The following is a 20,486-nucleotide window of genomic DNA, read 5'->3' as shown; positions in this document are numbered from 1 at the left end:
AGCTCGTGGAAATGAACTCAGATGCGTTTCCATGAAAACAGCAGTGCTTCACAATCATATCTACATTGAAGTGACAAGTCATTAACAACAAAGAAAATAGGTTTATTTCTCTGAAATCCAAGGGCAAGTTTTATGCCTTTCTAAGAATAAAAACCAATTTGCGCACAGATGTCCTTTATCTGCTGTAGTGTTCCACGAGCAGTGCTTGATGGTCGTAATGAAATGATAATGAACGGGAGTGCTGTTCCACTTGTCATGAGAAAGACTTCTGATATTAGATCAGGGATTTGCTCATAAAACAACCCTTTCTTTTTTTATCTTAAAAAAAGACTTGTAAACTCTTGTCTTATCAATGTTGGCTCAACTTTGTGAAATTCTAATCATCATGTGATTGGATTGAAATATGTCCGGGTAAACCCAGACAACCAGGAAGGAAAGAGTCGCTCTCATTATCCACAATGAATGTGTTGAATGTCATGCCACATAATTGCCACAACCTGTGCTGTATCAAGACAGACACAGCAAAGTAAAATGATGTGGAGAGATGCTCTGCTGCATTTCTGTGAATTCAAGATGAGTACAGTTGTGCCCGGAAGTTAAATGTGTTACATTGGATTACTGTTTGCTGAACTGTAAATAATCATTTCCATTGATTTCATGAAGTGTGAATAAACTCCGTTCAATACTCTTTTCAAACACAGCTCTTCTAATTAGTTCTAAAGGCCAGAAAACAGATATTCTATGACTCAAAACCCAAATGATTGCTACTCTTACCTCTGCTGGAATGACAAAGCAGCCAGCTGCTGCCTTTTCAAGGATTTATCATTTACAGATTAGCTGCTTTATTGGAAAAAACCACAGGTTTACCATCGGCCCTCGCCGATGGTGGTAAATCGGACATCAAATATAAAGAAAGCAACATCTTACATATTGGCATTGCACATTTCACAGTAGCTGAGGCAAACATATAAAGATAAATTAAACAAATCTCTTGTGCTGGAGTAAGACTGAGCTCATTCACGAGCAGTGAGGTCACACTGAGGTTTATTGTGCTTGAACCATTACAGTCTTGTCCCCCTGGCCGTCCTCTGTTGCGCAGGGTCTAACACTGTCCCAGATTCACAGCATGTGGTCACGGAGAGTGACCCTGACCACGTTCCTGTCTCTCTGTCCCTCTCAGAGGTCCTCATATAGAAAACGGGTAGTTCTGCAGGAAGCGCAGCAGGGGCTTTGGGAGAGACAGCTGGTCGGGGCAGTTTGTGTGTTTGTTGATGGTGAGGCGTGTCAGGTGCTGCAAAGAAGGAAAACCCTGTGAGCTGTGCAAAGGGTGCACCAGCTTTAGTGGGACTCCGCCGTTTTTGGCTGCGTGCCGTCCAGTGTCAGGCTTTGTTTGGGGGTGAATTGCTGCCAGGTCCTGTGGTGTCTGGCCTGAGACGGTGTAGTGCTGGACCAGGCTGAGCACATCAGGGAAGGACTGGAGGTGAGGAAGGCCAGGTGAGATGGAGTCCAGCCAGAAACAGCCCCTGTTGTACTCTATGCGCACGCTGGTAGGTCCACTGCGAGTCTTCACTGACAGGGCCAGCATGTACTGAGGGTGAGTGCTGTCCCGCACCAGGAATGTGCCTTCAGACTTTGTCAGGAGAGCTTCCCGAGCTTCACTTGCTGAGATGGAGCCCCAGTACCAACCTGTCAAACGACAAATATTTGAAACATCAGCTTTTATTTTTCGACAAATCTTTGTGTGAATACAGTCAAACAAAGATTTCAGATCACTCCACCCTCACATATCAAATAAATTACGTGAACTGGATGCCAAATCAGTGCAACTGCTGTTGTACCTGAGGTTTGTAGGTACTGGAAGGTGGTGGTGATGCAGTGGAGGTCCTCGGCTGGATCCCAGGGTGGAGGCGAAGGATGTGGGCAGCAGGAACCTCCTTGTTCCCCGTGATGCAAAATGGATACTGACCGGGCTACCATTTCTGATATACAGCAGGCCTGTCAAAGTTAATGTTCATGATGGAATAACAAGAAAAATGTCACACAAGATTCGCCTGCAAATCTATTCTCAGTCATCGAAATCTTTGGAGTCTATAAAATTTCAAGTTCACACTGATGAGTGTTTGTATTTATTTATTCCTTTTTTTTTTTTAGAGAAAGCTGTGAAAATGTTCATGTCATCAGTAATATCTGTAGAATTTCATTTGAAATCACTACGCAATTCATGAAAAGATGTCTTTGATTCACCCAACATGCGCAACCAGCTCAAAACTAAGCAAACCAAAACAAAGGCAAAGAAAAAAAAAGGCATTATGCAATTTATCCTGTATTTCTTATGATAAAAAACGAGAATACAATGGCTTAAAATAAAAAAAATAGAATAAATAAATAAATTCCAGTAATTAATTTGTTTATTTGGTGCCATATTGCTGCTCTCTGTGGGGTCCAGTGGACGCAGATACAACAGTAAAAATAAAAATGCACATATTTGCGCGCAAATACAAGCTAGAACATGGACTTCAATGTATAACAAAGAGTAATAAATCATTAACAGTGTTAAGTATAAGCGATATGCAAAGCAGTATCGCTGCACAGGCAATAAAAAGAAAAAAAAGAAGAAAGAAAAGAAAGAACTTGAATGCCCATAAACACTAAGGAAACGTTTGAAATAATCTTACCTCAAATCAACACAATTGCAACCATTAAAAAAAGCGGTCCCATAAATTCTCACAATGAATGTCTAATGGTGACAACAGTCAGAAGAAGAGGGCATATCCGTGTGGTCTGCTGCTGGTGAAACGGCGTCTGAAGCAGAGTGTGAGCTCTTTGTAAAGTACACAGGGAGCAGCTCAGATCAGGCGGACGGACGGATTCCCGGAATCTGTTTCCAGGAAAGGTTTTGTGTTTCAGCGCCCGCAGTGACAGAAAGGTTGCAACCGGCCGCATCCCGACGCAGCGGCAACGCCGCGCAAACACTGCTTCCTGTGCACGTTTCACGATAAGATCAAATCGGGACTTTACGTTCGTGACACATTTTTGACACCTGCTTCGGGTTTTTGGTTACAATCTCAGACGGAGCCTTTCTGCGTGGCGTCTGCAGGGTCTCCACGCGTTTGTGTCGATTCTCTCCGGCTGCTTCTCACAGTCTAAAAACGTCCATGTTAGATTAACTGGTGACTCTTGCAGTGAGTGTGAGCGTGCATGTGCTTGTCCCATTTTTTTTTGTGTGTGTTGGCCCTCCGGTGGACAGGCTGTACGCTGCCTTTTACCCGATGGTGAAATTGGAATATTGGAATAATTGCGGGTATGGAAAATGAATGACTTGAATGAACAATTTAAAAGTATTTCAGGTCCTCATCACACCGTCTTTGAATGGGCACAGATTCATGTTTACTCATGTATCAAAAAGCCTTCACTGTGAGGTGCCACATAAAGAGATGAACCGTGTACAACACAACAAGCATTGACCACTGTCATCAGAGGATCTGATCTGCATTAATTGAGCTGAATACTGGCTGATACTGACGTCAGGCCGGCAAAATCTGTGCATTTTTTAACAACTTCATGATTTCACACTGTTTCACAAATTGCTTGTGTTCATATGTTAAAATAAATGAATGTGTTGGACTTTCCATCAATAGCCAACACCCCACGCAGGGCTGAATTAGACAGCGACCACTCTGTTCTGTCATCCTAACGCAGTTGTCCAAGAACTTTTATCCTGAAGGCTGTCAACGGTACTTCCGGTATTGTTTATGTTTGTGACTGACTGCAGCTAATGGTAGTGAGTCTCATGTTGCATTCGTGTTCAATAAAAATAGTAATAAAAATGTATTGCTTCGTGAAATGCCTGATTTCTGTTTGACTTTAACTCAGCGGGTGTAATAAAGGACAAAATGCACTTTACTCTCAAACATGTCATGCAGTTGCAACTACTACTACCTTCACCAATTCCCTCCAAGTAAAACATTTCAGACGGTAAAAATTTATTTTTACATTGTCTGGAAAAAAAAAGATAGAATAGAATAAAATAAACAAATGAGAAACCCTTTTGAGGTGCAAACTCAATTTCTTGGAAATGGACTATGGACTCTTATCTGAAGAGGTTATGTCCTCATAAATTCATCACAACCCAGACCTTAGTTCCCATGTAATGAGATAATAACCACTTGAAAGCTGCTATTCAGCACTGAACCCTGTTTCTAAGAAAAAATCTTCACATTAACTATGTTTCCCGTGAGGCCTGAAAGCAGCAGAGCACACAGCTGAAGGCTTCTGAGTAGAGTGGCTTCTTGGAAAACACACTCAACCCTGTGACCCCTGCTGCTGCTGCCTGCCTGCATGACTATGGGATATCAGTCAGACACAGGCATTTAGTAGAGAGGAAATGAGGGCACACACACACTGGCAATTACATAAAATATTTTATTGTCGAACCATGTAAAACAACAGCCCTCAGCTGAATGTACTCAAACCCTGATCAAGTGGCTGCTGAAGGTAGCTGCAAATGCGGCGTTGATGAATTTGGATTTGGTAAAGCGTGAATTGTCTGCACGACATAGGTCTAGAGAACATGCATGATTGATAATGCACTGTAAAGCAGAAAATTCCCAGCGATTTTGTAGCGATGTCTCTCAGCTGAATCGATTATTAGTGAAGTAATAAAAAGAAAAGTGGAGAGCAAAGACAAGAGAAGAGTGCTGGTGGAGAGAAGTTGGTATTCGTAAATTTACCAGGAAGAAATAAGCATGTTTCATAAATCCCACAACATCCAGTTATTATCAAATGTCGCAGCTCACAGTGAGAAACAAGAACTCTCTGCTTCTGGTGAAGTCATAACCTGAGACAACCGGTGTTGTTGTTCCAAGGTTTTGGCTGTGGATAAAATGTTTTCAGACTTCACGCTGGTTGTAATTTGACATTTGACAGACAGAAAAACCTTGAATTAGCGCAAAGTACTAGATGTTCTTTTAAAGTAAACAAACTTTACTCATTCAGAGATTTAAAAAAAAGAAGAAAAAAAAGGACGGAGGTGTATTTGTTTAAAACGGAAATGGTTTTTTTTCTCTCTGAAAATGAATGTTTCATGCCTGAAACATTCATTTTCAGCTCCTCTTCCTGTAAGATCCCTCTTTCCAAAAAGCTCAGTCTGCTCTGCTTCTGGTGGACAGCAAATGTTTGCTCATTCTTGGTTTGAAAGCAATGAAGGGTCGATGGACCCACTGGGCCATAAAAGTGAAGGCAATATATTTGTGCGTTAAAATGCAGCAGCACTGAGGTGGCAAAGTGCAGATTCCATAGAACACACAAGCCTTCAAGGTGCCATTAAATTATCTCCTTCTGATAGGTTTGATAATGACACATTAAACCGTCTCATTACATAATTAACAAAAACTAAGCCACAATGCAGAAGCAGTGTGTGATCCAGTTCTGTATGATGTTATCAGTGCCTGACATCACTGTTGAGGCCTGTAGAGTCTGAGATGTAGCTTATTGGGTTGTTTTTGTAATTTCTCTAACGATTTCTCAGCCTGACCTTGGGGTGAATTCGCTGGGACGTCCAGTCCTGAGAAGCCGGTAACTGTCTTGAATATGTTCCCCATGTGAATAATCTTTCCCACAGTAGAATGATGGACTCCGAGTTGTTTGGAAGACAACAGTTCCCAGACTGATGGACAGAAACACTTTTTTCTCTAAGATCATTGCTGATGTCTTTCCCCCTTGACGTTATGTTAACACACATCTGAACGCTAGCTAAACACTCTACAGGACAGGTGAGGGGTGGGGGGGTCACTGAAAGCTAAAACACCCTTTTTAACAGCAGGATTTACGGCTGTCAAACTACAGTAACAGTAACTACAGAAACATCTGAATCTCTGTGTGGTTTTTCGAAAATGTTTGGCCGCACTACATAAATGTGTAATGACTGACTTACAGTTGGATAAGCTGAGTTTAAAGAGACTTTCAACAGTCTGCATGACGATGCTTCTCTAGAAACTTTATGAATGCATAAATTCTGCTTTACGGTGGATCTGCATTTTCCTAATTTTCAACATGTAACGTTTGCCCTGACATACAAATAAATAAGCAAAGACTAGAAGCTAAACAGTCAAATAACAAATCAATTCTTAAATATCATGACATTTGTTTGTGTATCATGGGTGTGCGCAGTGTCTAATTTTCTTCCCCATTCTCTCCTTTGATGAGGCGTTTATTGCCCCTCTTCCCTCCTGGTCCACGGGGTTTAGCAAAGGCCTGCTTTAGGGTGTGCTCCATTGGGTGGACCTCCTCATACAAGAAGTCTTCCGTCAGACCATCACCGCTGTCTATCTCCATCTAAGCACACACGCAGGAGAAGGATTGGGTGTTTGCATGCACATTACTGTGCTCTTGATGAAACCCAACCTGCCGATTGCGTGTTTCTGTGTTGGTGATTTGCGTGACCTGTACCTTTTTAGTGACCTCCAGCTGGTAGTCCCTCTCCACCTCATCCAGTAACCTGTTCTTACAACTGGAGTACAGCATCCGCTCCTTGATACTACAGGTGTAGCCAGGCATTGAATAGATGAACACTGGAAAAGACGTGAATTTAAGCAGACGACATATTTTGCCTCACAGAGATGTTTCAATTCACCCTTACAATCAGTAACACATCCACCAGCTCAAAACCTCGCATCACAACCTGGTTGGGAGGGGCAGATCCTACTCGAACAACCCATAATTTACCACAAAAAGACTAACCCACAGTTGCTGTATTGAAACTCAAAATTAAATAACGCTGAGTAAACATGAGTGCCTCTTTGTTCACACAACCCAATGCTCAAAAGTGATTTAGTTTAGCTGCTTGTCTAAGCCGTTACATTCAGTTCAGGGCAGCTAGGTCAACAGGTTATTATTCTAATCAGGGTATCAGATTCTTTTAACGAGAACGGCATTTTTAGTAAAGCCAGTTCACTGTAGCTAACATACATTTGGAGATGGTATGAGTCCAATATTTATTCAGCTTTTAACTACATTTATTCATCTTCTACCTGTCCAACAGGTAGAGATTAGACGGTTCATCAGAGCTTGTGCACAGTTGCGTGCTGTGGAAGTGAAGCAAAACATGAAAAGCAAAAAAGCCCCATCACACAGCTGAGGGGAACTTCAGAGATGAGTAATGATTATCTGTTGTTTCATCATCAGATAACCGCTCACATCACACAATCATTTAATTCTTTGTCAGTATGTGGAAAAATACTGATTTGTAAAGCTTTGAGCCTGTGGTTGACACCAAGGACATGAGATTGTGGGAAACATTAACATGCTGAGCAAGGTTTCCAATGAAAGTACGTCACTTCTGTGTCTAAACGTGGAGCTCCAACCAGTCTCAGACATCTGACAGCAATAAGCAGCAGTGGTGCAATGTAACTCTGACTGAATTACTTCACTCACGGTTTAAATAAATTTTTAAATAAATTTAAATAAATTTTTACTTAGATACAGATTCAATTACAAGCTCCTTTCCAAATTAATAAAATTACAGACGTATATAGTGCTTATGGGATGCTAAGTAATGGTTCTTCACAGAGTAAAATGTGAATGAAATATCAAACTCTTGGTTGATGAAAATCTGTTTTTCCCCAAATAATGAGAAAACACACCCAAAAGAGTGTCAGCTGCACCAAAGTACAATAGGCTGCTGCCCACTCTCTTTCTTGAACCTCATCAAGCATCAGGGAAGTGCTAAAAACCTTCTATGTACACACAAAAGAGCCGCCTCGATCATCCAATCAGACGACTGAGCACTCATAATCGCTAAAACCGTTGCATCAGCAGTGAGAAGAATGGTGTTACCACATAAACAGAATCACTCAACAATGATAATAAGTCTGACATATAAGCCTATAAAAATAAAGGTTAAACCGAATGTGAACAGCTCTTTTTTTAGTTTGTTTTGTTGGTTTTCTATCTGAATGTTGCTAAAGATTTATTTATTAGTTTGAAGCAGCTCTTGTGCATATCCCATTAACACTATAATCAAGCATGATGATGTGTGGGAGTCTGGCTCTAAAACCAGAGGGGATTTAGTATCATTACGTAAAATAATAAAATCTATCAAAAGCATTTAAGATATTTATGTCATTTTGGGGCTTCAGCATTTGAAATATGCAGATTTTACGCTTTAACTTTCCCTTTTTCATGGTGTCCCTTTGAGCTTTGAGACTGTTTTCTGACTGCTGTTGCAGTTTCCTAAAATCTATTTACATATTGCAACTAAAACAACAGTTAAATGAACAACTGCGGGGCTTTCCTTGTATTTCAGCATTTCTACTATGAAATGAAGGCCTTCTTCCACCGCCTATGCAGACATGACAGTATACTGACCCAGCGCCTCCTGCTGCTGGCCTTGATGGGAATGTTTGAAGACAAAGAAGTGGTATCTTGGGGAATCTGTGGGAATCCTGAAGGGCAGCTCGTGGGTTTCTGTCGGTTTGGTGTGAACCAGCTCAATGGTCTCTTTCTCTATATCCAGCCTCTGCAGTGACACAACACAAGCAAACTCTGTTCAGAGACCAAATTGCTTAAAGCCAATTTCACTGCAATCTACAGGCGAAAACAAATCCTTTAAGGTTCTTTGCAGAGAGTTTGTCACACTATGCGTTGCACGCTGAGTAATGAGTAGACTCAGAGCTCACCAGCTGTATGTAGTTGATGCGTCTCTGCTTGAGCTGCTGCAGAGCTCGTTTGGCCTCTTCTTGTAAGGGGAATGCAAGACCCTGAAGAGTCTGTGCCCTCTTATCTAAACCAAACTCCATTGTAACCTGGGGTGGGGGGGTGTACATAAAAAAATTCTGTAGTCGTTTCTCTAGATCCGCCACATAACACAACTGGGATAAGTAGGACTTAACAAACCCTTGCACGTGCTGTTGGAGTCCCAATTCTCCTGCGTTCATCCTGCAGACACAGAAAGCACTTTATTGTCTCACACACAAACACATTTGAAGCCTTTAATCTGAAAGGAAATGAACTTACCCAAACGACTTTATCCTGCAGGAAAAGAAGTTGAAGCACAAAGGATGAGCACATGCATGTCCCAAGTTTAATTTTCTGACACCCTGAATCTGTCGTGCGTACCTCTGTGACTTTGATTCGTTGCAGCTCCAGCTCGGCCGCTGTCAGTGGAGCCGGCGAGGAGCAGGAGGACGTGTGGCGCAGGTATCCCTGGAAGCAAAGGTCATCCTGCAAACAGAAAGACACCAGCAGGCAGCTACTTTATCACCAAAAGAGGATAACTGACTAATCAGTAATCGTGACGGGGGACTTTACAAACCTCGACTGTGCCAAACATTTCGTCTTTGATGTGGCCTCCTCCAAACTCTTTTTTCAGTGTGGCACGGGTCGCTGCGTACATCATCTTCTGCCTCACCTACAGGATACCAAGAGCAGGACATAAAGAACTGTAACCCCAGCTTTGCTCTAGTTATATAACGTCAGCATGTTTGTGATGTTCTGAGCGAGTGTTTGGTTGTTGTTAGAGTCTGAAGTCTGACACTAGATGGCTTATTTCCCACATTCATCTGCTGACAGGAGGAAGGTTTATGTGTGCTCATCTTAAATTGAACACATTTGCATAAAGTATGTAATTCAAAGTCTAGGAGGAGATAACATACTCTGAACCACCTTTTTCTATTGTTTATGTATTTAAGAACTTCCAAGGTGATGGACATTTACTGAAATCTTTATCTTATTCTCATTTTTTGTCTTGACATTTTATGGAGAGCAATGTAACTACTAAGCAGACGCGTTGAATGTGTTCCAGCAGGGTCTTTTATAACAGCATGTGAACAATCATGTGACAGCCTCTAAAAGTCAAAATTTTAGTGAGGATTCAGTAAAGATAATCCAGTTATCCTGACTTCTTATTTCAATCTGTAACTGGCTGAACTTAAAACTGAGGCTGATCATCATCTCCAGACATACAGGTGATTGGTCCGGTGACCAAGCAACGAAGATCCACTCGTATCCCTGTGCATTCTGGGAGTCCAGACGGTAGAGGATGTAGCAAGGCTCCTGAGGCGTGAGCAGAGGAAGCAGGAACTGATCGTAATCCTTATCCCAGCTCTGTGCTGGCTCTCTGCAGGAATCTAGCACCAACTCCTCTGAAAAACAAGAAAACATATCAGGACAGCTTAGAGCAGGTCAAACGATGGGCCAAACGCTTCTGAATACAACGCATGAGTGATGTTTACCATTTCTGATGACAATTTTCATGATTCTGATGGAACCTCCTCTCGCTCGTGCAAGGAAGTCTTTCAGCTCAGATGTTGCTGCAGTAACCAGATATAAGGCAGACAAAGTCAAAACTGAGGTTGGGAGGTTGAACGCAAGAGCGACAGTTGGGTAAGTAAGAACCTGTGACTCCACTTCAGGGAGAAAATTTGATCCCCGGTCAGGTATTCACACCATCACCTAAACCGACTCAGATAGTGGACATTTACACCAATATAACGCTGGCAGACATGAGATTTAGGGACAAAACGACTCCATTCCCCAATACCTAAAACACTTCATAGCGCTTTAGTACAGAAAACGATCAGTTTGTCATACTCCCTATTTCTGTCTCGCCATGGTTACCAAACACAGCGACCTCATAAATGATGTAAGATCAGGTGAGAAAGGTGAGAGAGGTGCACTTCCGTGAACCAGCCTCCCAACGCTCCAGTTACAAATGCCAGAACACCCATACTTTTACACTGCTATTAAACCACCTGTGAATGAATGTGGGATGTTGGTCCATCACCATCACTGATTTCACTGCAGCAGCAGTTTTTATTGAGTCAGTCTGAAAGCAGGCTCACAATTTCATAAAATGTGTAGCTTATACTGTCCACAGACAAGATAAAGTTAATTATGTTGAGTGACAACGAAACACAAAACATCCTCATCAACAGCGCATCATCCGTGAAACTGTGGAGATGCAATTTTTGCACTGATGGTGCTCAAAGTTCGTAATGAGGCTCTATAAAAAAAAAAAAACAATGCACTGACAGTGAGGTTCATGTATGTTTTCATTTAAAGACAGACTTACCATTTATTCCAGTTTGATGTGACATCTTTTGGCCAGTCAGCGTTCACAAGTCCACGTTCCTCTCATGCAAAAAGGTCCACGTCCGAGTCTGCGTGTCCTCGCTCAGCAGGTTGGCTACCTCTCCTCTGATGGCAGACAGATGGACCCACAAGTGACATAAACGCCTCAAGGGTGACTCGGGAGCTTCCTAACACTTGAAATACTATCTGCGGAACTGCGGCTGATGAGTAATAACGTGCCTGTCAGTGGATATGCCACCCCGACCACTGATCTAAAACTCTTTGCGTATCAGTGACCGCAGCTTTAATAGTCTCAGCGGGGGAGCCTCACGCTGTCCCGGGCTCTACTGTGTGCGAGTCAGTGCAGGGATCCACTGTTCACGACACCTGTAGGCAGTGCGGCGTAGCCAGATGTTGTCGGGGTGCCGCATGTAACGACATTTTACCACCCATTCACTCAGAGTGGCCGATCAACCCAGGCAGACGCAGCCGCATGATCTCAAATTCCAGCCACCTGGTCACAGAAATGTGACACCGAGCAAGAATCTGACCGGTACGTTTCAGCATTGTTCCCTGTTCCCAGGTTCAGGTGGTCAATACATTTAGTGGCTTTGATCGATGAATAGGTGAACAAAAAGAAGAGTGGGGCAGGTACCTCTCCAACTCCTCAAGTCCCATTTTAAAACATAAAGGAATATGAGGTCTCATATGACAAGAAACATTACTCTTTCTCAAGCGTAAGGTGAGGAGCTCGAAGAGTGAGCTTTGAATGATCTGTACAAACAGATCTATCACTGGCGACTAACAAAAACACGAGGATACGCACAGAAAGAACAGGAAGTGTTTACAGCACGAGACGACTGAGGGAAGGTGATAAAAGTTGGTTTTGAAAAAAAAAGAAAAGAAATCCAAGTGTTAAACGCTTAAATTGTCACACCTTATTTCCAGCATTTGTCCCCTCACACACACAAGGATGTGGGTGAGAGAAAGATAAGTGTGTACCTGTGAGGTTACCTGTGATGGGATCATCCATAATTCACACAGTGGTGAGTACACAACCCAAGCTTCTATACATTATTCAACATGGCTCCCACTCCTCTTATCCACTTCAGGAAGACACACTCCATGCAAGTGGACACACACACACACACTAACTGTTCATCCAGCTGAATAAAGTTGCAGATATTTCTCTCATGCTTGTATATATGTGAACCTTTGTTTGCATCTGATATTCCAGAAGTATTAAAACAGTCACTGACATTCTAATCATACAATTATCTAAAGAACATGTTTATGTACTTTGATTTAGGTTGCATTCTTTTATATATCAATTGTATTGTGTTGAGATGTAAAAGCTGTAAAACATTAATCTGACCAAAGGGTCCCTGTTGGAGCTTCTCAACTATGAGCTTTGGTGCTTTTCTTAGTTTTATTTACTACAATATTTTTCATTTCCAAACCATTTGTTACTTTCGAGAAATTGATGATTAAAGCAATGATGGTAAGGAAGAAAAAAAATGCCTCTGAAAAGAGTTGAAAAAGAACGTTTATTGACAAAATGTGTAAACAATAAAAACACTGATCAGGTACAACATAAAAAAAAAGTAAAAAGCCAAGTAACGGGGTCGATGTTAGCTGAAGCTACCGTACAGTGTTAAAAACAACTTTTTACAGCAGTGTATTTTTCTCAGTTAATGCTCGTTCAAAAGCCTCAGAATGCAGTTGGTAAAAACATGGGTTTAAAATATAAAAAACATGCTCGTCCTAAAACACAATCTCTCAGGTCAACAGGTTCTTATTGTGCCAAAAGAGAGAGTCCTACACAAAGATATCCCACCTCACTGGATGCTGGTGAAGTCTTTCGGTGCCTTTATGGCTCATCGACACATGGAAGCCAAAATGTCTGTTGAGAGAACAGATGAAAAAAGCACAAAGTTCATAGTACTTCATCCAGCAGCATGTCAATGAGAAAAAAAATGATGCGACACGTTCCCTCTCACCATGTTCGTGCAGGCACTGGCAAACGTCATGTATCTGGGGTTAAACTGCAGCGTGTTGATGGGTCCTGGATGTTTGCCATCCAGCACGGCCACTTTCATCCCACTCTCAGTGCTCCAGACGTGAACCCTACCATCCTCTGAACCTGCACGAGACACACTTTTTACACGGTTTTGAGCCGACAGGAAGAGCCCCAAATAAAAAACAGCCGATGTACCGGAGCTTACCGATCATGACAAACTGCGAGTCTGGAGTGAAGCAGGCCTCCAGGGAGATGCCTTTACTGTTGTTATAGCCCTTGATACAAGCAAACAAAGAGACCAGTTCAACTACTTAAAGCAGTCCCACTGATATATACACAGATGTCAGGTCTTACTGAAAAAGTGTGCAGCACAGATCCGCTGAAAGCATCCAGGATGCGAATGGCCCCTCCGTTCGTACAGATGAGAATCTGATTCTTGTCATTACTGAATTTGAGTCCAGTCCAGTCACAGACACGACTAAACCTGGTCTCAAAGCTGGCAAAGGGACCCTTTTAAGAAGAGGACATAAGATACTACTAATGACAATGATAGCGGCTTTTTGAAGGTCAGAGCACACATCTATGCGTGCGAGCAACAAACACGAACCCCTCACACTGTACCTTATCAAAGGCTCGAAGGTCATACAGTTTAATGGCCTGCGATTCCACCCCTGCAGCGAATATCAGCCCATCTGGGTCAAATGAACATACAGGTTTCCCCAGAGGATTCGTCAAACCCTGAAACACAAATAACCACAAAAGGAAAGAGTAAAGAGCAAGTCTAGACTTTAAGAAACATGAAGAAATTACCATATATAAGTCTTCTTAAACAATGACAGGTGTTTGCTTCACTCATTTTTTCATATCAGTGTATCTCTTTTCATGCAATCTTTTCTTTTTTTTCCCCTCTCTCTTTTTCTGTTCGTCAATATCTGCAATATCTACCGATTTCTGGTCCGTGGGGTCCTCAGCGGTCACAGAGTCTAAGCACTAAAGCTGTAATTATACATTTGAGGAAGCGCCAACGCAGAACACAGAGGAAGTGTCATTTTCAGGCCAGCTCGGGAAACACTACTCACCTGGCAGTTCGGAGAGCGCAGGTCCCAGATCCGGATCGTCTTATCCAACGAGCTGGAGATGAACGTGTCGTCCACTGGAGACATGGAGAGCGCAGTAACCCTGACACACAAACAAATTAACTTTAACCACTGAGGTGGGAGCTGAAAGATTAGATGTGGCAAAGATACAACAGGCTAATAAGCTGTTCGCGAATACAAAACAGAAAAACATCCCAAAGGTACAACTTTCTTTGACTGCTTGTAAAAGCATCAGTGTGCTGAACATATTTTTTCACACTATTAGATTAGGATATACTTCAAAGATGTTGCTTCTTGGTTTGATCTGGTAAATGGGCCGTGAGGCCTAACATGTTTACGGTAAATACACCCTTCACTTTGACAGTACAGCATGTGCATCTGCACGGGTTTATATTTTTACTATGCAGCATGCATACTTTGCAGTCATCACAGCCGCGGGCGCATTCATAAACAGCATTTTTCAGCATTTTTATCCTTCGCTTTGATTCAGGCTGGTCTTTACTCACCGTGCAGTGTGACCTGGGAAGTATCTGATGTACTTGTTGTCAGTGAGGGAAAGGTATCGGATGGTATCTGGAGGACACCAAAAAAAAAAAAGATGTACGACATATTTCTGAACATTACACTTTTTGACTGTCAGTGTCTAATTGTTACCATCCAGTTTGTTGGAGCTGTAGACCACTGTGTGTGTATCTCCGTGTGTGTAGCGGATGAGGTCTACTCCATACTTCTTGCTGTACAGGGTCCTACTTGGCCTGAGGCAGGACAGAAAAGTGAGACAGGTAAATAATGTTGTCAATGGGGAGAATATGGCATTAACATAGATCAACAAGTATAAAATTAAACATTTACACTTATCCCATCTTAAAATGAGCCAAACTGTTCACATTTGCTGTTTCATGTCATATTAAAGCCCACTTACTTTCCTTCTTGGATGTCATATAACATAATGCAGTCGTCGTTGCTGCTTGATATCGCATTTTCACCATTTGGGCTGTAATCTACACAATTAACTTTCTCTGAATTGTTTCGATATGTCCTGGCGACCCTGAAGCTCCGCAACACACTGTCTGTGATTTTCATTGCTGCAGGATTTACTGAGTAAAACCAAAGCGTAAACCTCGTCAGTGGCTCACTGTTTCATCTAATAGAGCTTCCGTAACATTACTGTTTAGCTGGACATATCACAACAAGTGTCATTTGGGCGGTTTGGGCTTCTTAATTGCTCAGTTTTCCATTAATAACAACAAAACACATATTGCACTGGCGTGCCAGCCCCGAGGACTCGGTGGTTTGCTTGGTATGTATTTCTTTATCTACGAAGCAGGCGGTACTCTAACGTTGACGTTGTATTCCGAGGTTTCCATATAACGGACCGTGAAGGCGACTTAAACGAGCATTTCCGTTAGCCTGCAAAAAGGAAGTTGCGACATTTAACCGGAAGTTATTCTTGCATTGTGTTTTTTTTTTGTTTGTTTGTTTTAGCATATTGCTATAGCTTTTTATTGGAGTAAATAATGGAATTTAAATGAATTAAGACTGCTTATAAGTCACTACTAAAGTAATTGGAGTAGTAGAGAGTTTTGTGTGTCTTAATTTGGATAGAACATGTAAGTATTGCTTTACGTTGAAAGGTGTGACCTGGAAGTCAACAGGATCACGAGGGTGTTTTTAGGCTCTCTTACGCTACCAATTAACTCCACAATGAACGGCTGTAGGAGAGTAGTTTTTCTGGGTGACCGCACCTCCACTCACAATGTACTTCTCCCTCTGGTCAAATCATGGACGAAGTGCCTTCGGGGTCCGGAGACAGCGCCGTCCTCCAGCCGGTGTCAGGGCACCGCAGCCAAACACTCCCCGGGGTCCGGTGAGAAACCCCGGCTGAGGGCGATCGACCTGGCCCGAAAGGTCCAGCAGGAGAAGACGAAGACACGGACGACAGAGCCTCCGGTTTCCGCCTTGCAGGCCAGGGTGACGGAGCTGAAACGGTTCACTCTGCAGCTGCAAAACGTCCACCCAAACGTGCTGGCCAAACACCTCCACAGAAGCGTGCTGTACCAGGATAAAGATGTGGTGGTCATCAACAAACCTTATGGTGTCCTTGTCCAAGGTAAAAACAAACAAACAAAAAAAGCTGTCATTAGGGCACAAAATAAACAGCCAAACATTCTGGCTTTGTAATACATACCTCAACAAATTTGATTGCAATTGTAAGTTTAAAAATAAAATCACCTTTCTCTCTGGAAGCTGTAATACGCAAATGAGCCTGCAGTTGAGAGAGCTGTTGGACTTGGGTGTTGTGGAAGGAAACACAATGGAAGTATTATAAAACTCCTTCAAGAAGGACAAAATATGTTGGTTGTTCCCAGTCGGCAGAGTCTAAGATTTGGAATAAGTATAAAGAAAATGGGAAGACTGTCTAAGGGACACATACAGGTCAACCAAGGACGATGACAGAGCATCAGGGAAGAAAACTCAAAGAAATGTGCCTGAAAGTGGAAATTACCCATCAATAAAGATGCAAAACAAATGGTCCGAAACCGGAGTCGGTGTTTGTGGCTGAACATCAGGAAATTAGATTTACATCCAGAATCGCCAGTCTGCTTTGGACAAGGAGGTGATGCTGGAGCTTTAGTCCGGCGCAGGTCCAAAGAAATGTACAAAGATGATGGCCTGAAGAAAACAAGCTCATTCCCACAATCGTTGCTGTCTGGTTAAAAGAACCAGGGGACGCGGCAGTCATTACCTCTACAGTAAAAGCACAGCTGGGTATTGAAATTCTGGCCACTTTTCTCTTTCTATCAGCTGAAAGGAGGTTTCCACAGAAATGTGGTACAACTTGACACGGAACAAAGAGCATTGGAGCATCTCTCCGGGGAAAGTCTCATCAACTCGGTGACATGGCCAGGAAACGGTCTGGATCTCAATGCTAATGATAATTTACGGTGGAAGGCGCCATCCTACAAAGCCGATCAGCCAACTGTTAAACAAGAACGTTGGAACCTGAATAATGAGGAATATTGTTTTTAATGAGGGAAGTGCATTCCTCAAAGTCTGTGGGGGTAAATCAAAGGGCTAACTCATTAAATTAATTACTTTTTTTTTTATTTAATCAAACAAAAAGTGTTCCGAAATGTTTTTGGGGGTATGTTTTACAAAACCATACTGTTCAGCTATAAAGTCAGATTAGCTTTGTGTCACATCTCTGTTCTGCTCGTCTTTATAAACGATCCCTCCTCAAATCGTGGGGATCCCATACATTTTTCCGTGGCTTTTACACGCACCCAAACATGATTCCGATAACATTTTTCCTAGTTAAATCACCACAGATGAGAGTTGAGATCAAAAGATCACACTCAAGGTTAGCAGGCAACGGCACCAAATCTGCTAGAATCATCTGCAGTCGACGTTAACTAATTAATCTGAGGCACAAAAGCCTTTCAGTCAACTTCAGCCGGTCTTAACTCTCTCATATGCCAGGAGTTCCAGTTCACAGAACCTACACGTTTCGCCTCAACACTCGGAGTAAACTTGGTGAAAATCACAGATCAGCAGTTTCAGGACACCCAAACCACCCACAGCGAAAACCACTGGGATCAGATTTGTTTTGCTCATTCTGTTTGGTGTGAATGAACTGGAACTGTAATCGTTAGATTTTTATACACCGACTTGCTGCTCTGTGATAGCTGCACAAACAAGTAGTTTTTTTGTGTGGTGCTCCGTTATTGTCTCTTCTCATATTGGCCAATAAAGTCCTAATTTGCTGAGGTAGCAGTAAGACTTTGATCATATACGGAGTGACTCCATCACAACAGTACTGCCAGCAGCTAGAAAGACTGCGAGTGTTTATTATCAGATGTAAAGTGTTATAGTGAGGTTCGGATACCTGAGCCTGATTAAGTGCACGTTTTCTCTCATTGTTGTCTCCCAGAGGACTCTGAGGTCACTTCCATCTCCGCCGTACTTCCTGCTCTCTCCAAATTGATGGACGGGATGAAAGTAAACTCTGTCTCTCAGCTGATCCCCTGCCTGGGTCTCGAGAAGGACTCAACGGGAACTCTCCTGCTGGCCAGGAGCCAAGAGGTAGTGGAGCACATACACTCCCTGAACAGGCACAACCAGGTGCAGAGGAAATACTGGTGAGATGAAGGACAGGCATGCGGAGGAGAAGGGAAAGATCACGCGCCGTCTTGTAGCATCTTACGGCTCGACTCTTTTTTTCAGGGTTGTCACAGTTGGAGTTCCTGTGCCATCTGAAGGACTGATCGATATTCCCATGATAGAAAGAGAGGTCACAGGTCCTCAGCCGCACTTCAAGGTCTTTTTTCTTCTGTAGTTTTGATGCTTTCAATCTCTTAAATGGAAATCCATTCCTAATTTAGTGTAAAAGTCCCAAACACACGCTGGCTTTAGCCTCAGAAAAGCTAAATAAACAATACGTTGTACGGTTAGTCGCATCAAGTTTGTTAACCAGTTCTGGCTGTTTCCAGGTGAATTACTCGTTTATGAATACCTTTCTGCATGCTTTGGTTTCAGATGGGACTGAGTCCGCTTTTCAAAATGAACGATTCGGGCGACGGAATGATCAAAGTCCGAAGCCATCGTCAGTCGCATCCCGCAGTGACAAAGTACAGAGTCCTGCACAGCAGAAGTGGCTGCAGCCTCGTCGAGCTCCAGCCTTTCACCGGTAAGACGGCTCGTTTCAGAAGAAATGTTCTAATGAGGGACTTCCAGATCTGTTGCATTCTCTCTGGGCACGTTGTTGACCTCGTCTCCTTCTCTCGCCTCCACAGAGGTGAAGCACCAGATGAGGGTTCACATGGCGTTTGGTCTGGCGTGCCCCATTCTTGGTGACCATAAGTATTCCCACTGGAGCAAACTGGCACCGCAGGTACCGTGGTGGGGGGGACAGATTACACAGTAACACATGTAGAAGGCACCAGCAAAGAGTGCCTTTATATAAACCCTTTTTTTAGACAGCCAGTTCTAAGTTGGCTCCCTAAAGAACCAGTTGAGAACTGGGTTGATTTTCTTCTTCCCACAGCCTGAGAGCCACTTTAAACATCTCCTCCAGAACCTCCATTTATTGTTGATGGTTTTCTGTATCCTCAGAATACATGAAAATGTTTAATGTAGCTGCATTAGTGGTTTAGGAATGTAGCTGAAAACGGTGGCTGTGAAAAGCGCTCTGTGTGGTATTAGCGATGCCTGGTGATATTAAACATTAGAACAGCAGAAAAATGGGGGGAAAGTTGTTTTTTTTTTCTTCCCTGGAAATAACCAGATGAAATGCTACTCTGGGTTTTTTAACATGGTGGCGATAACATTTCAGTCGGTCTCGTCTCTACAGTGAAACCCCCAGCCCAGAGATAAGACAGTTGTTTGCTCTGGACCTGTAAAAATTGGTAGACAGGATCTTGTGCTTTGGAGACAAAGAATTGGCTCTAAATTCGGGTTTTCCTCTTCATGTAGCCAACATGATGTGCAGCTGATGATTATGGTAGATCTACACGTGCAAACTCTTCAAAATCCTGTTAAAATTCTTTTCTTTTTCTTTTTTTAAATTGGGTGCAATTTAAAGAAAAAAAATAAATGTTGATAGAATTTCTTTCACACCATACAGTCCTAATATTTTCACACATTAAAGATGGTGGCCTTCAGCGTATTCACTCATGACCAACGTACCCTAGTGGGAGCCAAAAGAATGCCTTTTTAAAATGTTTCCACGATCATGTTTAATGTCAAATTGTCCAGTTGTTGTTGTCGGGTATTCGATTTACACGTAATACAGAAAGAACAGGGTGACCCACAGTTCTGCAAGGGGCTTGGTTGCGCCACCAATATTAAATAACATACTTTCACTTCACAGAAATTACCAGAACACGTGCTGAAAAAGCTCGGACTGGAGCAAAGCAAGACCCGGCACCTTCCTCTCCATCTGCACTCGCGGCAGCTGATGCTGGCAGGACGCGGACAGGCCGACATCGACGTGTCCTGCCCACTGCCCAAGTACTTCATTCAGACGCTGAACCGACTGAATTTGGTATTTCCAGACAAGGACGAGGATGATAAATAACAATCCCCTTCCCCGTGTCTACAAAAGATGGGCATCGGATGTGAAATATGGGACTGCAACACAGAGAGCTAACCGTTTAAATTAAATAAAAACTGGGCTACAGTAGCGCTGATGTCTGAGATTATAAAGCACAGGAAGGTGTTTGTGGAAAAAGGATAAATGTGGAGCCTGTACAGAGGTATACAAAAGGTTTTCATAATAAACAAGTCAACTGTTTCAGTGCGAT

At 42.7% G+C, this 20,486-nt stretch overlaps 4 protein-coding genes across 4 annotated transcripts; 1 reads left to right on the top strand and 3 right to left on the bottom strand.

Moving 5' to 3' along the window:
• Window positions 1–818: 818 nt before the first annotated feature.
• LOC140303394 (cytokine-inducible SH2-containing protein-like) lies at window positions 819–2,901 on the bottom strand. The gene is made up of 3 exons (XM_072382148.1): window positions 2,676–2,901; window positions 1,839–1,995; window positions 819–1,686 (listed from the first exon to the last, which is right to left on the bottom strand). The coding sequence occupies exons 2-3, from the start codon at window positions 1,975–1,977 to the stop codon at window positions 1,187–1,189; spliced, it is 639 nt and encodes a 212-aa protein (XP_072238249.1). The 5' UTR covers window positions 1,978–1,995; window positions 2,676–2,901; the 3' UTR covers window positions 819–1,186.
• A 1,532-nt stretch (window positions 2,902–4,433) lies between these two features.
• On the bottom strand, window positions 4,434–11,093 carry LOC140303398 (twinfilin-2-like). Its single transcript, XM_072382153.1, has 9 exons — window positions 11,069–11,093; window positions 10,230–10,307; window positions 9,961–10,139; window positions 9,311–9,406; window positions 9,115–9,219; window positions 8,676–8,801; window positions 8,365–8,515; window positions 6,448–6,569; window positions 4,434–6,333 (listed from the first exon to the last, which is right to left on the bottom strand). The coding sequence occupies exons 1-9, from the start codon at window positions 11,091–11,093 to the stop codon at window positions 6,172–6,174; spliced, it is 1,044 nt and encodes a 347-aa protein (XP_072238254.1). The 3' UTR covers window positions 4,434–6,171.
• A 1,539-nt stretch (window positions 11,094–12,632) lies between these two features.
• On the bottom strand, window positions 12,633–15,545 carry LOC140303397 (WD repeat-containing protein 82-like). The gene is made up of 9 exons (XM_072382152.1): window positions 15,107–15,545; window positions 14,839–14,939; window positions 14,691–14,757; window positions 14,167–14,266; window positions 13,709–13,825; window positions 13,442–13,597; window positions 13,293–13,362; window positions 13,068–13,210; window positions 12,633–12,970 (listed from the first exon to the last, which is right to left on the bottom strand). The coding sequence occupies exons 1-9, from the start codon at window positions 15,265–15,267 to the stop codon at window positions 12,938–12,940; spliced, it is 948 nt and encodes a 315-aa protein (XP_072238253.1). The 5' UTR covers window positions 15,268–15,545; the 3' UTR covers window positions 12,633–12,937.
• Window positions 15,546–15,725: 180 nt separating this feature from the next.
• Window positions 15,726–20,476, top strand: LOC140303393 (pseudouridylate synthase RPUSD4, mitochondrial-like). The gene is made up of 6 exons (XM_072382147.1): window positions 15,726–16,294; window positions 18,116–18,323; window positions 18,409–18,502; window positions 18,721–18,871; window positions 18,978–19,075; window positions 20,054–20,476. The coding sequence occupies exons 1-6, from the start codon at window positions 15,889–15,891 to the stop codon at window positions 20,258–20,260; spliced, it is 1,164 nt and encodes a 387-aa protein (XP_072238248.1). The 5' UTR covers window positions 15,726–15,888; the 3' UTR covers window positions 20,261–20,476.
• The last annotated feature ends 10 nt before the right edge of the window (window positions 20,477–20,486 follow it).

The sequence above is a fragment of the Leuresthes tenuis genome, unplaced genomic scaffold, assembly GCF_036924035.1.
Source record: "Leuresthes tenuis unplaced genomic scaffold, fLeuTen1.0.hap1 SCAF_3, whole genome shotgun sequence".
Lineage (NCBI taxonomy): Eukaryota > Metazoa > Chordata > Actinopteri > Atheriniformes > Atherinopsidae > Leuresthes > Leuresthes tenuis.
This window is presented reverse-complemented; position numbering and strand designations above follow the sequence as displayed.